This window comes from Eubalaena glacialis, chromosome 1 (assembly GCF_028564815.1).
Source record: "Eubalaena glacialis isolate mEubGla1 chromosome 1, mEubGla1.1.hap2.+ XY, whole genome shotgun sequence".
Lineage (NCBI taxonomy): Eukaryota > Metazoa > Chordata > Mammalia > Artiodactyla > Balaenidae > Eubalaena > Eubalaena glacialis.
In genome coordinates, this window is record NC_083716.1 from 83,880,522 (window position 1) to 83,894,622 (window position 14,101).

The 14,101-nt window shown below is 36.5% G+C and overlaps 1 protein-coding gene across 1 annotated transcript in view; it reads right to left on the minus strand.

Annotated features, from left to right (window-relative positions):
• The window catches only part of RYR2 (ryanodine receptor 2), a 537,153-nt gene that overhangs the window by 180,123 nt on the left and 342,929 nt on the right, over nt 1-14,101 (minus strand). Inside the window, exons 49-53 of the mRNA XM_061190410.1 lie at nt 8,953-9,122; nt 7,203-7,423; nt 5,785-5,875; nt 3,592-3,732; nt 1,811-1,974 (exon numbers count right to left, since the gene is read on the minus strand). Coding sequence (XP_061046393.1) covers nt 1,811-1,974; nt 3,592-3,732; nt 5,785-5,875; nt 7,203-7,423; nt 8,953-9,122 — 787 coding nt within the window. The remainder of the gene's footprint in view (nt 1-1,810; nt 1,975-3,591; nt 3,733-5,784; nt 5,876-7,202; nt 7,424-8,952; nt 9,123-14,101) is intronic.

Genomic DNA, 14,101 nt, shown 5'->3' on the forward strand with positions numbered 1-14,101 from the left:
ATTCCTCCTTTTGACTTAAGTCTCTTAGGCAACAACTATAAATGGGTAAAAGACTGCTGAAATCTGACCTGTTCCATTTTTAAATGTACTAAAATTAATTTTAAGTTAATTGCATACAACTAGTGATATGTTAATAATTTTAAATGTTAATGGTCTATATATAAATTCTAGATGTTACTAATATGAACTATAGGGAAAAGTAATTAACCAATTCATGCTTTACGATTTTGGTAACATTTCTTCTTGATTTCTTTCATGCTTAAATAAATATTTAATCCCTTGAACAGACGTGGAGTCCATGCAGTTGAAGACCAAGTCTGATGGCAAATGTAAGACTTGGGACTATCAAATATATCTATGAATGGAAAAAATAACTTACTAATGCAATTAACTTTGAGAATAGAATTATAAGTAAAACCTAGTATAATGAGATGGTTTACTGTTCTTTTCTAGCAATGTTATCAGTTAGTAATTGAACTTTATGACATACACATACTTAAAAAACAATATGTAAAAAAATCACAAAGATGCAAAAATTATTGATATCACTCTGCAAACCTAGTCTGTTAAGAGGTCCCCAAAGCGGCTAGCCAAGGTAAATTAATATACATGCCCAACACTTATTCATTAATTGGATTTAATTAATCAACACCAAAGCCATAACGTTGTTCTAATGTTATTTTAAAATCCTAGATTACATTGTATGTTAACAAACCACAAACTTACCTAAGTAGGAATGTGAACATGTGATATATTGGTTTACTTACTTTAGAAGAGATACAAAGGATCAATCACATAAGCCAAATACTGGTGGGGGGGGGGGGTAGAGTCTTTTCTCACAGGACTGTTATCAAATACCAAACATGCAAATTTAAGGCATTATCAAACTAATGGCATACCACCTGGCTTGAAATGTGGATCTGGTTATGGAAGCTAAACCAGCTGAGGGGCCACCCAGAGACGTGAAAGTTGAACTCCCAAGCAAATTCAGATGCTGCGGATAGGGACTACCTTGCTAATACTGATCTTGCTGAGTCACCACGGAATGGGTAAGATAATGTGGCATGAAGAGCAGCCTCCTTGCAAATGGAAAACCATGGTCCTACTTAAAGACAGTAACAACAATAAAAACGCTGAGACTCTGAACACCTGACGTAGCCAAACATCCTATCTGTAGGGCAATTTACGCAAGTAGGTACATGGAAGAGCTTTCCTAATGATAAGTAATATTTTATCTGTGGTGAAGGTTGTCACACCGCATTCTCAATCCATGCTAAATTTTCCAGAAATAGTCTCATTTGATATTCCCTTCACTCTCACGCTGTGTTTTATGAGGCTGAACATAAGCTGCTAACCCTAGGCCTGGCTGAGATGTAGTGATGATGAAGTGATCCCCCATAGCTCACAGAAAGAGCTTTGCACTGCCTGCTGGGAGCACCCTGAATCAAAGACTCTGCACAGAAGTTGGCTTCAATTATTAATAAACATTTAGGGTAGAATTGCAACTAAAAAATATAACTGATATACTTTCTTGATTCTCATTATTATAGATATTGCCATGTGGTTATGTACAGAGAATCCTGATGATATTAAGAGTATATCTCTTAGAAGGTATATCTTATCTACTTCTGATATTTGTATAACCATTATTATTACTACCATCATTTCATCAAGTAGAGGGACCCCTAGTAAAAGGATACCAATTCAAAGGGGGCATGGATGAGAGAAAGTTCACTTTAGTACCTTATTCAATTTCAGACTTCACACATCATTTACAATAAAAATCTGCTGCAATAGAAAGAGTCCATACTTTGAGGTATCAACAGGTTGTGGGTTAAAGTTCCCTTCAGAATCCATTGATGACTGTTTTTCCATCATACTGACATAATTTGACTCCATGTGGTCTGGAGGCAAAGCTCCCGCAACTGCACTCAGGCAAGGCAGTGCCAGTTTGAAAAGTTCTTGTTCATATTTCTGGGAAGAGATGGAGGACCAAAAAATAAATGCTCCATTACTATTGAGCAAAAGCTGTCAACAGGATCACTGCGGCTGACATGATGCTGTGAGAGAAAATCTGAATTACCTCGGGCTGGCTCAGCTCCCCAAAGGATTCTTACTCTAGAAAATGGAAACTATAGCCTGACATCCCATAAGATGAGATGACTGAAGCTTTGTACTGCATAAAAGGAATAAAATCTTTGCTTCTCTAAACGTTTATTCTCCAATATCGGAAATGAAGTGAACCTGAATATGCTACATGTATAACGTGTCTTTACAACATAAACATAGTTCCAGTCAATGAGGACTATTGCTGCACCACATTACAAAGACTAGACATGAAAAATACCCAAAGTATAACATTCCAGAGAGTAAGAAATTTTAACTGGTCTGTACTGCATTACAAAGGTATGAAAAATAAAATTCTGAACTGAGAAAGAAAGTCTATAGGAGATATGCATCATCAAAATTTCTGGGGAGAGGTATTTGTATATTAATTACATAATTAGTTAAATTTGTATTTGTAGATTTTTTAAAAATCAAAAATAATAATTCCTTTATTTATTATTAAAAAATTTTTAATTGACGTGTAGTTGATTTATAATGTTGTGTTAATCTCTGCTGTACAGCAAAGTGACTCAGTTATACACATCTAGACATTCTTTTTTTAAAAAAATATTCTTTTCCATTTTGCTTTATCCCAGGAGACTGAATACAGTTCCCTGGGCTATACAGTAGGACATTGTTGTTTATTCATTTTAAAAGTTATCTCACTTTAAATGTTCAATTTTAAATTAAAGTTGTAAATTCTTCTCAAAATACCTTCTACATATTATTTCAAAAGGGCTCCGGGTTTACCCAAGGCAATTCAGCAAGAAAAACCACTGAGTTGTAGCTACCAAATGTAATCACAGATAAACTTCCCTTATTATACAGTAAACTCTTGGTTATACTATTCCAGTCATCTGATAATGTCTCTTTGGGAATTCAAACTGATTTTGATTAATAATTTAAGCATAAGCATACAAAGCATGTCGTTCCGATTTTCTCTGAAATAACACACTCCAGTCTTCTGAAAGTATATGAACTATTCATTATAAATATGGCAACTATAAGGGAATGTCACATACATAAAGCACTGAGTACTTAAACCTCCATAGCAGCAAAGTGGGAAAAGTCAGTAAGGCCACTGGAATATTATAATTTTATGAGATTTAATATTTTATATTTTTATATTTGACAGGATTTCTTCAGGCTTTATAAGATTGGGGAGGTGACTGACTAGGGAGGGTTTGAGTCCAAAGACGTCCAAATGTACCAGAAACTGATCAACCCACGTGCATAATTTCCTAAAATGCTTAGCCATTTTAAAGTCAGAAAATGTTATGATCACAAGGAACATGTTACCATCATGATTACGAAAAGTTAATATAAATTGCATTCTCAACATTTGTTAGAAATGAAGAGAAAAAATAAAACTATGTCAAGTCTTGATGAGCAAAGACAGCATTCCACTATTCCGCTAAGAATACTATCTTACCAAGATCCTATGGCTTTTCAGTTGTTTTATCATACAAATAAAACCGCAATTACCTTTTGAGACAGGGCATCAAAAATGCCCCAGAACAACTTTCTTGATAAATGAAGTTCTTCTTCTGAGGCAGCTCCAAAGTTTCCCCACCCTCCAGGCAGGCAGTAGTATTTCCAGCATCTTTCATAATGATTTGTCAGCAGCTAGGTGGAAAAACAATTCTAAGAGCACTGAGCTAAAGACACATGGTATATATTTTCCATTTCCTCCCAAATGGCATTCTAATGCCATGTAATAAGGCCAACTGATATGGAACTGCTCAATCCCATATGAATTCTTTTGGAGAATACTATGATCTTATATAGGATGGCTCCTTAAATTAAACGCTGAGCACAGGATGAAGACCAAATGACCAATTTCACAAATTATCTTGAACAGAATTATTTAGGAGGTTGTTTGGTTATCTGTGTACCCCTGAGTTCTACTTTAGTTGCTATCATTTACTTACAATTTTGTGACTTGTTATCCCCTGGGATCCATGCATGTAACAGAGGGATTGATGTCACAGTGACCCAGAGGATACAGCACCTAAAATGTGCGTTCTCAAGGGACAATACCTCTGAATATTTGAGCTTCCTCTCTACCTACGCTGAATCATTACACTTTACGATTTGCTTCAGAACGGACATCTCTAAGTAAACTCCCCAAACTGCCCTACTTCCGTAATTTCTTTTTCTGTAGTTCTTTGGTGGTTTTGGATGTAATTTATTTTCTTACTGAGGGTCTATGTTGCTTCTTAAGTTTTTAACCTACAAATATTTTGTGGGACTAAACTAGAAGTTCAAAGACATGGATGGAATTTTTCAATTATTCGGTAGCTCTTTGGATCATTTATTCTGGATATATAAACCGAAAAATATTCACAACTCTTTGCCAAATTAATAAAATTATTATTAATAATAATTAAAATAAAATTATTTTTTGAATAAACTGTAAATTTTTGGACCCTCTTTCCTATAGCTAAGGAGGAAAATAAATTGAGCGTTACTCTTATTAAAGCTAACTAGGTCTCTTACTGTATAAATATTTCTTCTCGTTTGGTCCCCCTCACAGTTACGAATCACTCACACACACACACACACACACACACACACACACACAATTTAGGAATCTCAAATGATGAAATATTGAGATCTAATTTGCTTAGAGTAACAGGCAAGTATCTATAATGCAAAAGAGTTTTATCACATAAAGTGATACTGTATCTTTTTTCAGGTATTTTCCAGCTCATTTGTATCAAGAAAATTTTGCATGACAAGCAAATGATAAAAACTGTAAAAAAACAGGATTTTCAGCAAGGATATAATTTACTTTACATAATTCATCAATTTCTCTAGATTTATTAAACCAAAATCACTTTTTGTAGAGAAAGATTGTTTTTGTTAAATATCTAGGTGTGTTTAGTGTAAGAGCAGCTGAAAAAAATAGCAGCTTATTTTTATCTTAAACCTCCTTTCACAGCACAATCACCGGGTGGCCATGAGGAAGAAATGATGCTTACCAGGTGGCAGAGCAGAGTGGTCACCTATAAAAAGTCCACTACAGGACAATGACCTCCATGCACAGACCATGCCACTAGATCACACATTGTTACACACCTAATACCTTAATCGTGAGCCAGGATTGGTACATTACATGACAGGAAAATATTCCCAAGTCAATAAGACAGGATGAGACTTGATCATTCACGAACAGAACAATAAAGCTGGGAAGCAAAAATGTCAGGGACTTTACTGTGACAAACTGTAACTGTATATACATAAAGATTATATTTGATCCTTATGAAATGATACTTGGAAACTGTCATTTGAGTACCAGCTTAGAAAATGTTGTTTTTAAAACCTATTCTTTATGCCTTGAGGTTGCTAATACTTTAGGCCAGGCCTATTACCATGTTTTCCAGCCTAAGAATATCCTGGCTCATCTTTTTTCTTGTGGCCCATTTTCTTTCCATTGATTTCTATTTCCCTTGATTTACAGTAAACCAATCTTAGGATTTCTCTGGTCTTTTATTACTTGTTTATTTTAGGTTGAGGTACACATATCTATAACTTACATGCCCATTTCAATAACTGGAAGAAATTTTCCAGCATCAAAGATCAAACATGATGTATCTGAGAGATATACATATTGTAATAGGAAACAAAGCCAGAGGACCCAGTAATCAAATAACTACAAACACTTCCTGTACTTACCTTAAGAGGCATCTTTGCATGTTCATTTAATAATGGGACATCAAATACTAATCTTCTGAGTAAGTGCTGCATCATAGAAGGTCTCAATTGGCTGGTGGAACAAAGCTAATTTTAATAATGAACATTTAATAATGTCTAAACTAAGTAGATAATTCACTAGACTAGATTATACACGCCAAGAAACTGTGCCTACACCTCTCTTCAGATGATGTTAATTTTAGGTGTTCCTAATCCAAAGATTAACCAGTAGTTACATACTTCTGTAAAAAGTTCCATTTCCAACTCATCTCTAGCTCCCTGATCTGAAGACCAACCCTTATTTGCTACAGGAGACGTTCCTCTTCTGCTCCTTCCCTTCCTACCACTCACAACTGCAGACCCCACTGCTGCTACTAATTTAGTAAATGCTTCTTCCCTCACTCCAGTGAGTGGGAAGGGTCTTCAGTGACTAGATAGGTAGCAAAAAGAGGAGGGAGTGTAGGAGCAAGAGGAAGAGAAAAAGACTGAGACCGAAATTTTGCCAGAGGAGAAAGGGAAAGAAAACTAACACACAGTGACCATTTACTGTGTCGGCCATCCTGAGTGCTTCATCTCATTTAATATTTAGAAAAAATCAGTGAGATAGATATTTTGATTCCATTTCACAGAATTTTGGGGTCGGGGAACTAAAATTAGATTATGAACTAATCTTTTTTTTTTTTTTTCCTTTTTTTAACCTCCCTCAGTCCCATCTGGCTCCTACACCCATACACTCGTTCCACTATGAGTGAAAACCTTTCCTTAACCAATGTACTGGGCAGGCTGCAAGCTTTCACCTCCAAGAGCTCCCGTCCATCGGAAAGAAACCATTACCCTAGCCAGAGGCCTGAGAAATTGTCACTTTGACTGTCAGAACCTCAAAAGGAGAAGATATGCTTCTGGTTTTCACAGTAAGACCTTCAAACACTTCTATCTATAGGAAGCGGCTTTCCAGGCTGGAGGAAATAGTCTGTCTTCATCACTGTCACAATAGATCATACTTTAATATTATACTACATATATTTTTTATCTTTAATAAGTCTCTGTTTTCTCTTCTCTTCTGGAAGAGGAGTTAAAACCATCACACAGTGAAAAGGGGAGAATCTATTAATATTACACTAACGTGGCCGGCTACACCTCACACGCCAACATCCAGAATAGCATCATTGGTCCAACACTGTATCCAATGGCTAGATACCGAGAGAGTCTAGGAGGAACACTCCTGAACTTGATCAGAAGCAAGGGCACTCTGGTAAGACTCATACCCCAGCACATAAAATGAATTAATTTTATGGTCCAGAAATTGTTGACAATATTCAAAACAATCTGTCAAGGGCCAGAGACTAAATTCTCTTTCTTAAAGAAGAAGAAACTTGGTATAGACTTCATTGCCCACTTACCCACAAATAGAGAGTAAACACACTTCTATGGAATCTCGTTGAGCTTTGGTAAGTGAGCAGCCCTTAGAAAGTCTGTACACGGTGTGAAGTAATGAGTCAATGAGGGAAGCATGGTGCTCAGTGCCAGCAAAAAGAGGAGCACATCTTGTTAACAAAGGCAACACGGCCGTGCAAAGGTACCGATTGAGGGCCAGGGCCATGTCTGTAGCACTCAAAGCAGCCTAGAAAGGAATTGGAGAGGAGACAGTCATTTGTGTTGGGCAGGAGACAACTTTCAAAGGGATCCACAAGTTGACGTGTACTTTCATTACCTAGAAAATGACAAAAGTACGTAATACGGAAATGGATTCCTCTGTTATAGATTTACCTGTGGTTCATATGCTTTTTTATCACTAAAAACAATCAATTTTCAATTGCTCATAAATAGATAAAAAAGTAATATCTATCTCTTCAAAAAGCCCCAGAGGTTCATGTTCTAAAATAAAATATTGGGGGCTTCCCTGGTGGTGCAGTGCTTAAGAATCAGCCTGCCAATGCAGGGGAAAATGGGTTCGAGGCCTGGTCCGGGAAGATCCCACATTCCATGGAGCAACTAAGCCTGTGCACCACAACTAGTGAAGCCCCTGAGCCTATAGCCCGTGCTCTGCAACAAGAGAAGACACCACAATGAGAAGCCCGTGCACCACAACGAAGAGTCGCCCCCGCTAGCCACAACTAGAGAAAGCCCGCGCACAGCAACGAAGACCCAACGCAGCCAAAAATACATAAATTAAATAAATTTAAAAAAATTTTTTAATAGAATAAAATATCAAGGGTAGGATGGATGAAAGATAAAGACACTAATGATATCAAAGAATGTGAGTGCTTCCCTTTACTAGGAGAGGTAAGAGAAAGGAGTTTATTCTCACAGTAGATCTCAAATACATAAATTCTTTCTGAATTCTATGTATGAGTATTAATTATATTTCTGTTCATGTCCACCAGCATCAATAACCAAAGGCTGATTGTCCTACCATGTTATCAACTATACTACTTAGGTTCAGAATTTCACATGAACACAACCAAAAAAGAACAAAAAAATTCAGTTTCATTTTTGTGATTCTCCTCTCACAGCTTTCACTATTGACAACTCAAGATCTGATTTCCTCTGATATCAAAAAGACTCATGTAATTGAGAATAAAAAGAGGTATTATTATAGCTACTAGAATAACATTTAGCATTTCAGCTTATTTTACAACGTTTCAAATAGTAGAACACTTACACTGATAATGGCAGATTCTCAATACTGGCCACTGGATTCACAGGACAGATTTGAACCTATATGTACATTAATAAATGAAGACACCAGGATGATACTGTAATTGGCATGACTCAACAATGTCCACTAAACCTTCTCAATACTTTAACTGCTTTTGTTGAGATGCATAATTATTTATGTTGACTTCGAAGTGAACAGGAGCCACTGTGACCTCCCAAATCAGGGTTATATAAACTTTCTATTGTCTTCCATTGCACCTGATCAGAATTCTTATCTTACTCTTCAGGTTGTCCATTTTCTCCACTATTCAGTGAATTCCTTGAGGATATAGACGATTTTGTTTTCTGTTTACCCTATGCTTGCCTAAAAATATAATAGGCACTCAATAACCATTTGGTGACAATGAATGAATGAATATATATATGAAAGAATATCATATGGCAGAGATTGAAGAGTTAAAAGTTGCAGAAGTCATTTGCTCAGATCATTACCGTATCTAAAGAAGCAGCAGCCCGCAGATCTGGCAGAAAGCCAACCTCGAGAAGATGGAGGAGGAAATCTTGAACCTCAATTCCATAGACCCTGTCAAGGAACAAAACCATGGCTGCCTTGTGATCTGGGCAAAACCCCGCAGACATGTCAGGCTCCACCACATTCCCATCTAAAAAAGAGAAGGTGACACATTGTTGTTAATGAAATAGATTACAAATGGCTACTTTCCAGCCTGCTGGTGTTTTAAATAAAATTATCCGGTGAATGGTTTCCTGTTCCTCTACTACCCTCAAGCAAGGGCTGGGACTTAGCTGAGGCAATATGGCAGTGCAATGTAAACCCATGGTCATTTAAATGTTATTTGGGCATCCATTTGTTAACTGTGTATATGATTAGGACATAGCATTATGCCAGATACCGAGAAGGAAACAAAATGGTACCCATAATCCAAACTGTAAAACTGAGAGTAAATATCATAAAGCTAAAGTGTAAAGCAAGGTTTGCATTCTTTTCAATACAAGAACCTCTTGAAAACTTAATAAAACATTAATAAAGTTCATGTACCCTATGTGATAATCATGGTACATTTACATCATTTACATATTTATGGCTTAGACAATTACAGAATAATGAACAAAACTCCAGGAACCAGTCTGACTTTCAAATGAAAGATGTTTCATTAATCATAATAGCATTTAATAACATTTAAAACATATTTGAGAGCCATATTATTTTCTCTATCAACAGTCAATGCTTGATGCCTATACAGAGGAGCGAATTCCTTAGTATAACTCTGTAGATTCATAGAGGGGATCACTGATATGAAGAATTAGGGAATTATGTGCCCATTGAAAATACTGGAGAACAAACTTGTTTTCTGTTTGACCATGTGATAATTATGCCACATTGCTGCTGACCACACACTATAAGACTCTGCAAATACTATCACAGAATCTTTATTACTGATGCAATGTTGGAGAAAGAAGGATCCAGGGAAAGATGATACATGACCATACCCATCCTGAAAGAACACAGTCACAATGTTTTTGTTTTCATTCACAGTCGATGAATGAATTTGATATTTGAATCATGAAAATGAACAAATAACAATGCTTTAAAGGAAATTAGACTGAAGACTAGTACCAAATCACTTCCATTTCTTATAATTAATAATAACTAATACACCTAATACCTTCCTTCCTGTAATTACAATAATAAGAATAACAATGCTTGTCATTTATGCTGTTGTCAGGTATTGTCTTAGGAATGTTCCAGACACACTTTCATACAATTTTCACACGTGCACTATGAAGGTGGTATTATTATCTTCCTTTAACACAAGATAAAAACCGACTTTTAGGGAAGTTAAATAACTTGTCCAAAATTGCACATCTAGTCATTGGCAAAGTTAGATTTAAACTAAGTAAAATTGGATTTAAAATCCAACCCGAGGTAATTTAATCCTTAGGTTAAATCAGCATGCTCTAATTTTTGATTAAAAATCTACATGAAATTCCAGTTCCATTCTCCTAAAAAAAATCACATTATAGGTAATTTATAGTTATAGGATTCTATTCTTCTAACAGAAAGCTGTGCCTAAGGAAATGATAAGCAACTTACTGATCTTAAAATAAGATCTGTTTTTTAAACACTCATTCAGGTGGGCATTCATTTTAAGGAATGCTACAACTCCAGCTGCCTGGGAATGAAGACTCACGGATTGGCTGCTGCTTTATGTTCTCCATCTCCTCAGACACACTGGGGACAATACAGCTGATGAACTGCCTCCCCTCAGACTCCTGGAGAATGAACTGGCACAAGGAGGGCCAGCTGCACTGGCTTTACCCTGTGCTGCCTGCATTATTCATCCACCTAAAATTACTACCTCAGACAATCTGCCCAAACCTGTCTGAACCAAGAGCTGCAGGAAAAGAATATCTACTTTTGAGATTAGATACTTGCCCCTTAATTTTTCTAAACTCCTCCTTCTTTCATTATCATTTTGGGCTACCCTCTAGGTCTAGGATAAGTATAATAAAAATGTATGAGACCCATCAGAATGGCCCTCATCAAAAAGTCTAGAAACAACAAATGTTGGAGAGGTGTGGAGAAAAGGGAACCCTGCTACACTGTTGGTGGGAATGTAAATTGGTGCAGCCACTATGGAGAACAGTATAGAGGTTCCTTAAAAAACTAAAAATAGAGCTACCATATGATCCAGCAATCCCCCTCCTGGGCATATATCCAGAGAAAACCATAATTCGAAAAGATACATGCACCCCTGTGTTCACTGCAGCACTATTTACAATAGCCAAGACATGGAAGCAACCTAAATGTCCATCAACAGAGTAATGGATAAAGATGTGGTACATATATACAATGGAATATTAGTCAGCCATAAAAGAGAATGAAATAATGCCATTTGCAGCAACATGGATGGGCCTAGAGATGATCATACTAAGTGAAGTAAGTCAGACAAAGACATATATCATATGATATCACTTATATGTGGAATCTAAAAAATGATACAAATGAACTTATTTACAAAACAGAAAACAGACTCACAGACTTAGAAAACAAACTTATGGTTACCAAAGGGGAGAGGTGGTGGGGGGAGGGATAAATTAGGAGGTTGGGATTGACATATACACACTACTATACATAAAATAGATAATGAACAAGGACCTACTGTATAGCACAGGGAACTCTACTCAATACTCTGTAATAACCTAATTGGAAAAAGAATCTCAAAAAGAATAGATATATGTATATGTATAACTGATTCACTTTGCTGTACACCTGAAACTAACACAACATTATAAATCAACTATACTCCAATATAAAATAAAAATTAAAAATAAAACTCATGGCCTAGGAAAAAAATGTATGAGAAAGGCCTTAGCTAATACTGAGGGGCAGGGTACTAATGTTTAGAGACCAACTCCACATACTAAATACAGAACATATAATAGGAATTATCAACAATAGCAGGTGATGCTTCAAGAACCAACTGACTTGTCATTGAAACCTAAGAAGAAATAATGATGGTTTGAGTTTTTAAAGTTGATTTAATGCATACCACAGCAAAATAAAAACATACAAGTTTCTGTCTACATTCTCCATAAAAAGAAAGAAGTTAAAAAAAAAAAAAGCATCAATTTAACAATGACCAGTAGATGGTGTTTTAAAAATTAGCTTTCGGTGTGACTGTGATAGTTCACAAAAAATCCTTTAAATCCTAAGGTAGACAATATACTGCATATTTATGACAAAAAAAGTCGTAACGTTACTATAACCCAACTAAATAGGACAGGAAAGAAACTAACTTGGAAAATCTTAAAGGCTAGTAAAGACATATAACTGGAGGAAAAGGAGGTACATTGAGACTTTTGGGGCAATTCTGAAAGGGACATCTGGACACTCTAACAGTCCTTGTTTTTGGTTCTTTGTTATTCCTGATTTTAACCGTAAAGGCTAGCATTTCTTTATTCCCTAATCTGTGTGTCACTGGTATTATTCTTACCTTTTTTCCTGAGAGTGTCAATTTTGTGGCTCAGAATGTAGGGGAAAGACAAGATATTTTAGTTAAGTAAATGAACGCGAGTTAGAATTAAGGTGAAAAGAAGGTAAGTGAGGAGAGTCTGTTTATACACAAGAAAAAGAAACTGCCTAAAGTGGGGAAGACAAAAAGCTAGGGGACAATTTTTAAGGTCCAGCTTTCCCTAAATTTAGAATGAGTATTCAGTTATCATGGCTGTTTGTGTGACCTGAAGATGTGGGTGTGTAAGTTTAGCAAACACGAAACTTTACTTCCTAACAATACAGCCGGCAAGTAGGGTAGACCGCTTGCCATTACACAGTGGTCCCCTCATTCTAGACTTGAGGTATTGACAGCTAATCTTCTCTGGGCATAATTCATGAAAGAAAAGGGTCATCACGTGTACTTCCTATCTAATTATGTTTTCGTTCTAAAATCAGAAGTTTGTATAAAATGATATACGTAACAATATCCAATAAAGTCTGGAAAACAGAGCAAAACTGCCATCAGAAAAAGGGAGAATAAAGTATAATTTGGGACCTAACATATCTTTTAGGTGCCTTCAGTAACTGCTTAAATTTTTTTATGGGAGGCAGAGAGTGAATTACCAACAGGGAATTAGGCCTTGGGCCCAGGCCATGTGCCATTTCTGTTGTAATCTGGGCTAGTGCAGGGGCTCAGCGTGGGGGAGAACCGGGGCCCTATCACCACCTCCACAGTAAAGCATCGGCTCCTCACTCCATCCTTCCTGAGCTGGGCCCTCCCATCTCCTCCCAACCCAACGTGAGCAGGGCTGTAAGGAATCACAGCTTCTGGGCATTTACATGGAGAGTCTGTTGACTTTATTTTACATGCTTTTGAGTTAACATTGGAAAACTAATCACAAGCAGTTCTAAACCAAAAATGGCATGTTGTTGAAGAACAATAAATGTTGAGTTAAAATGGGGAGAAACAAATCTTTCCAAAATGTTCTCCTCAGTCTTGAAAAGAGCACTTCTTTCAACACACTGGCAATTTTTAAATCACTAAGTCAAAACCTATGACCATTGTTTTAGAAAAAAAGCATTATAAGCAAGTGACCACGAAAACTATCAAAAAGAGTGAATTAAGGTGTTGCTGTCAAGAAAGAGAAGAATAGGGGACCAAAGAACTCTAGGAGAGACATTAGATGAAACAGTTGAGATGCTTATTTCCCTTTTCTGGAAACTAAAATGTCACCTGAAAAAGAATTAAAATCTCTTTGGAAACAGAGCTGTTTAAAAACAATGCATGCAGGAAATATTTTATAAAAAATGTATTTTTTTAATTGGGGTATCGTTGCTTTACAATGTTGTGTTAGTTTCTGCTGTATGATGAAGTGAATCACCTATATGTATACATATATCCCCTCCCTCTTGGACCTCCCTCGCACCACCCCTCCATCCCACCGCTCTAGGTCACCACAGAGCACCAAGCTGAGCTCCCAGTGCTATACAGCAGGCTCCCACTAGCCATCTTTTTTACACATGGTAGTGTATATATGTCAATCCTAATCTCCCAATTCACCCCTCTATGTCCACACGTCTGTTTTCTACATCTGCATCTCTATTCCTGCCCTGCAAATTGGTTCA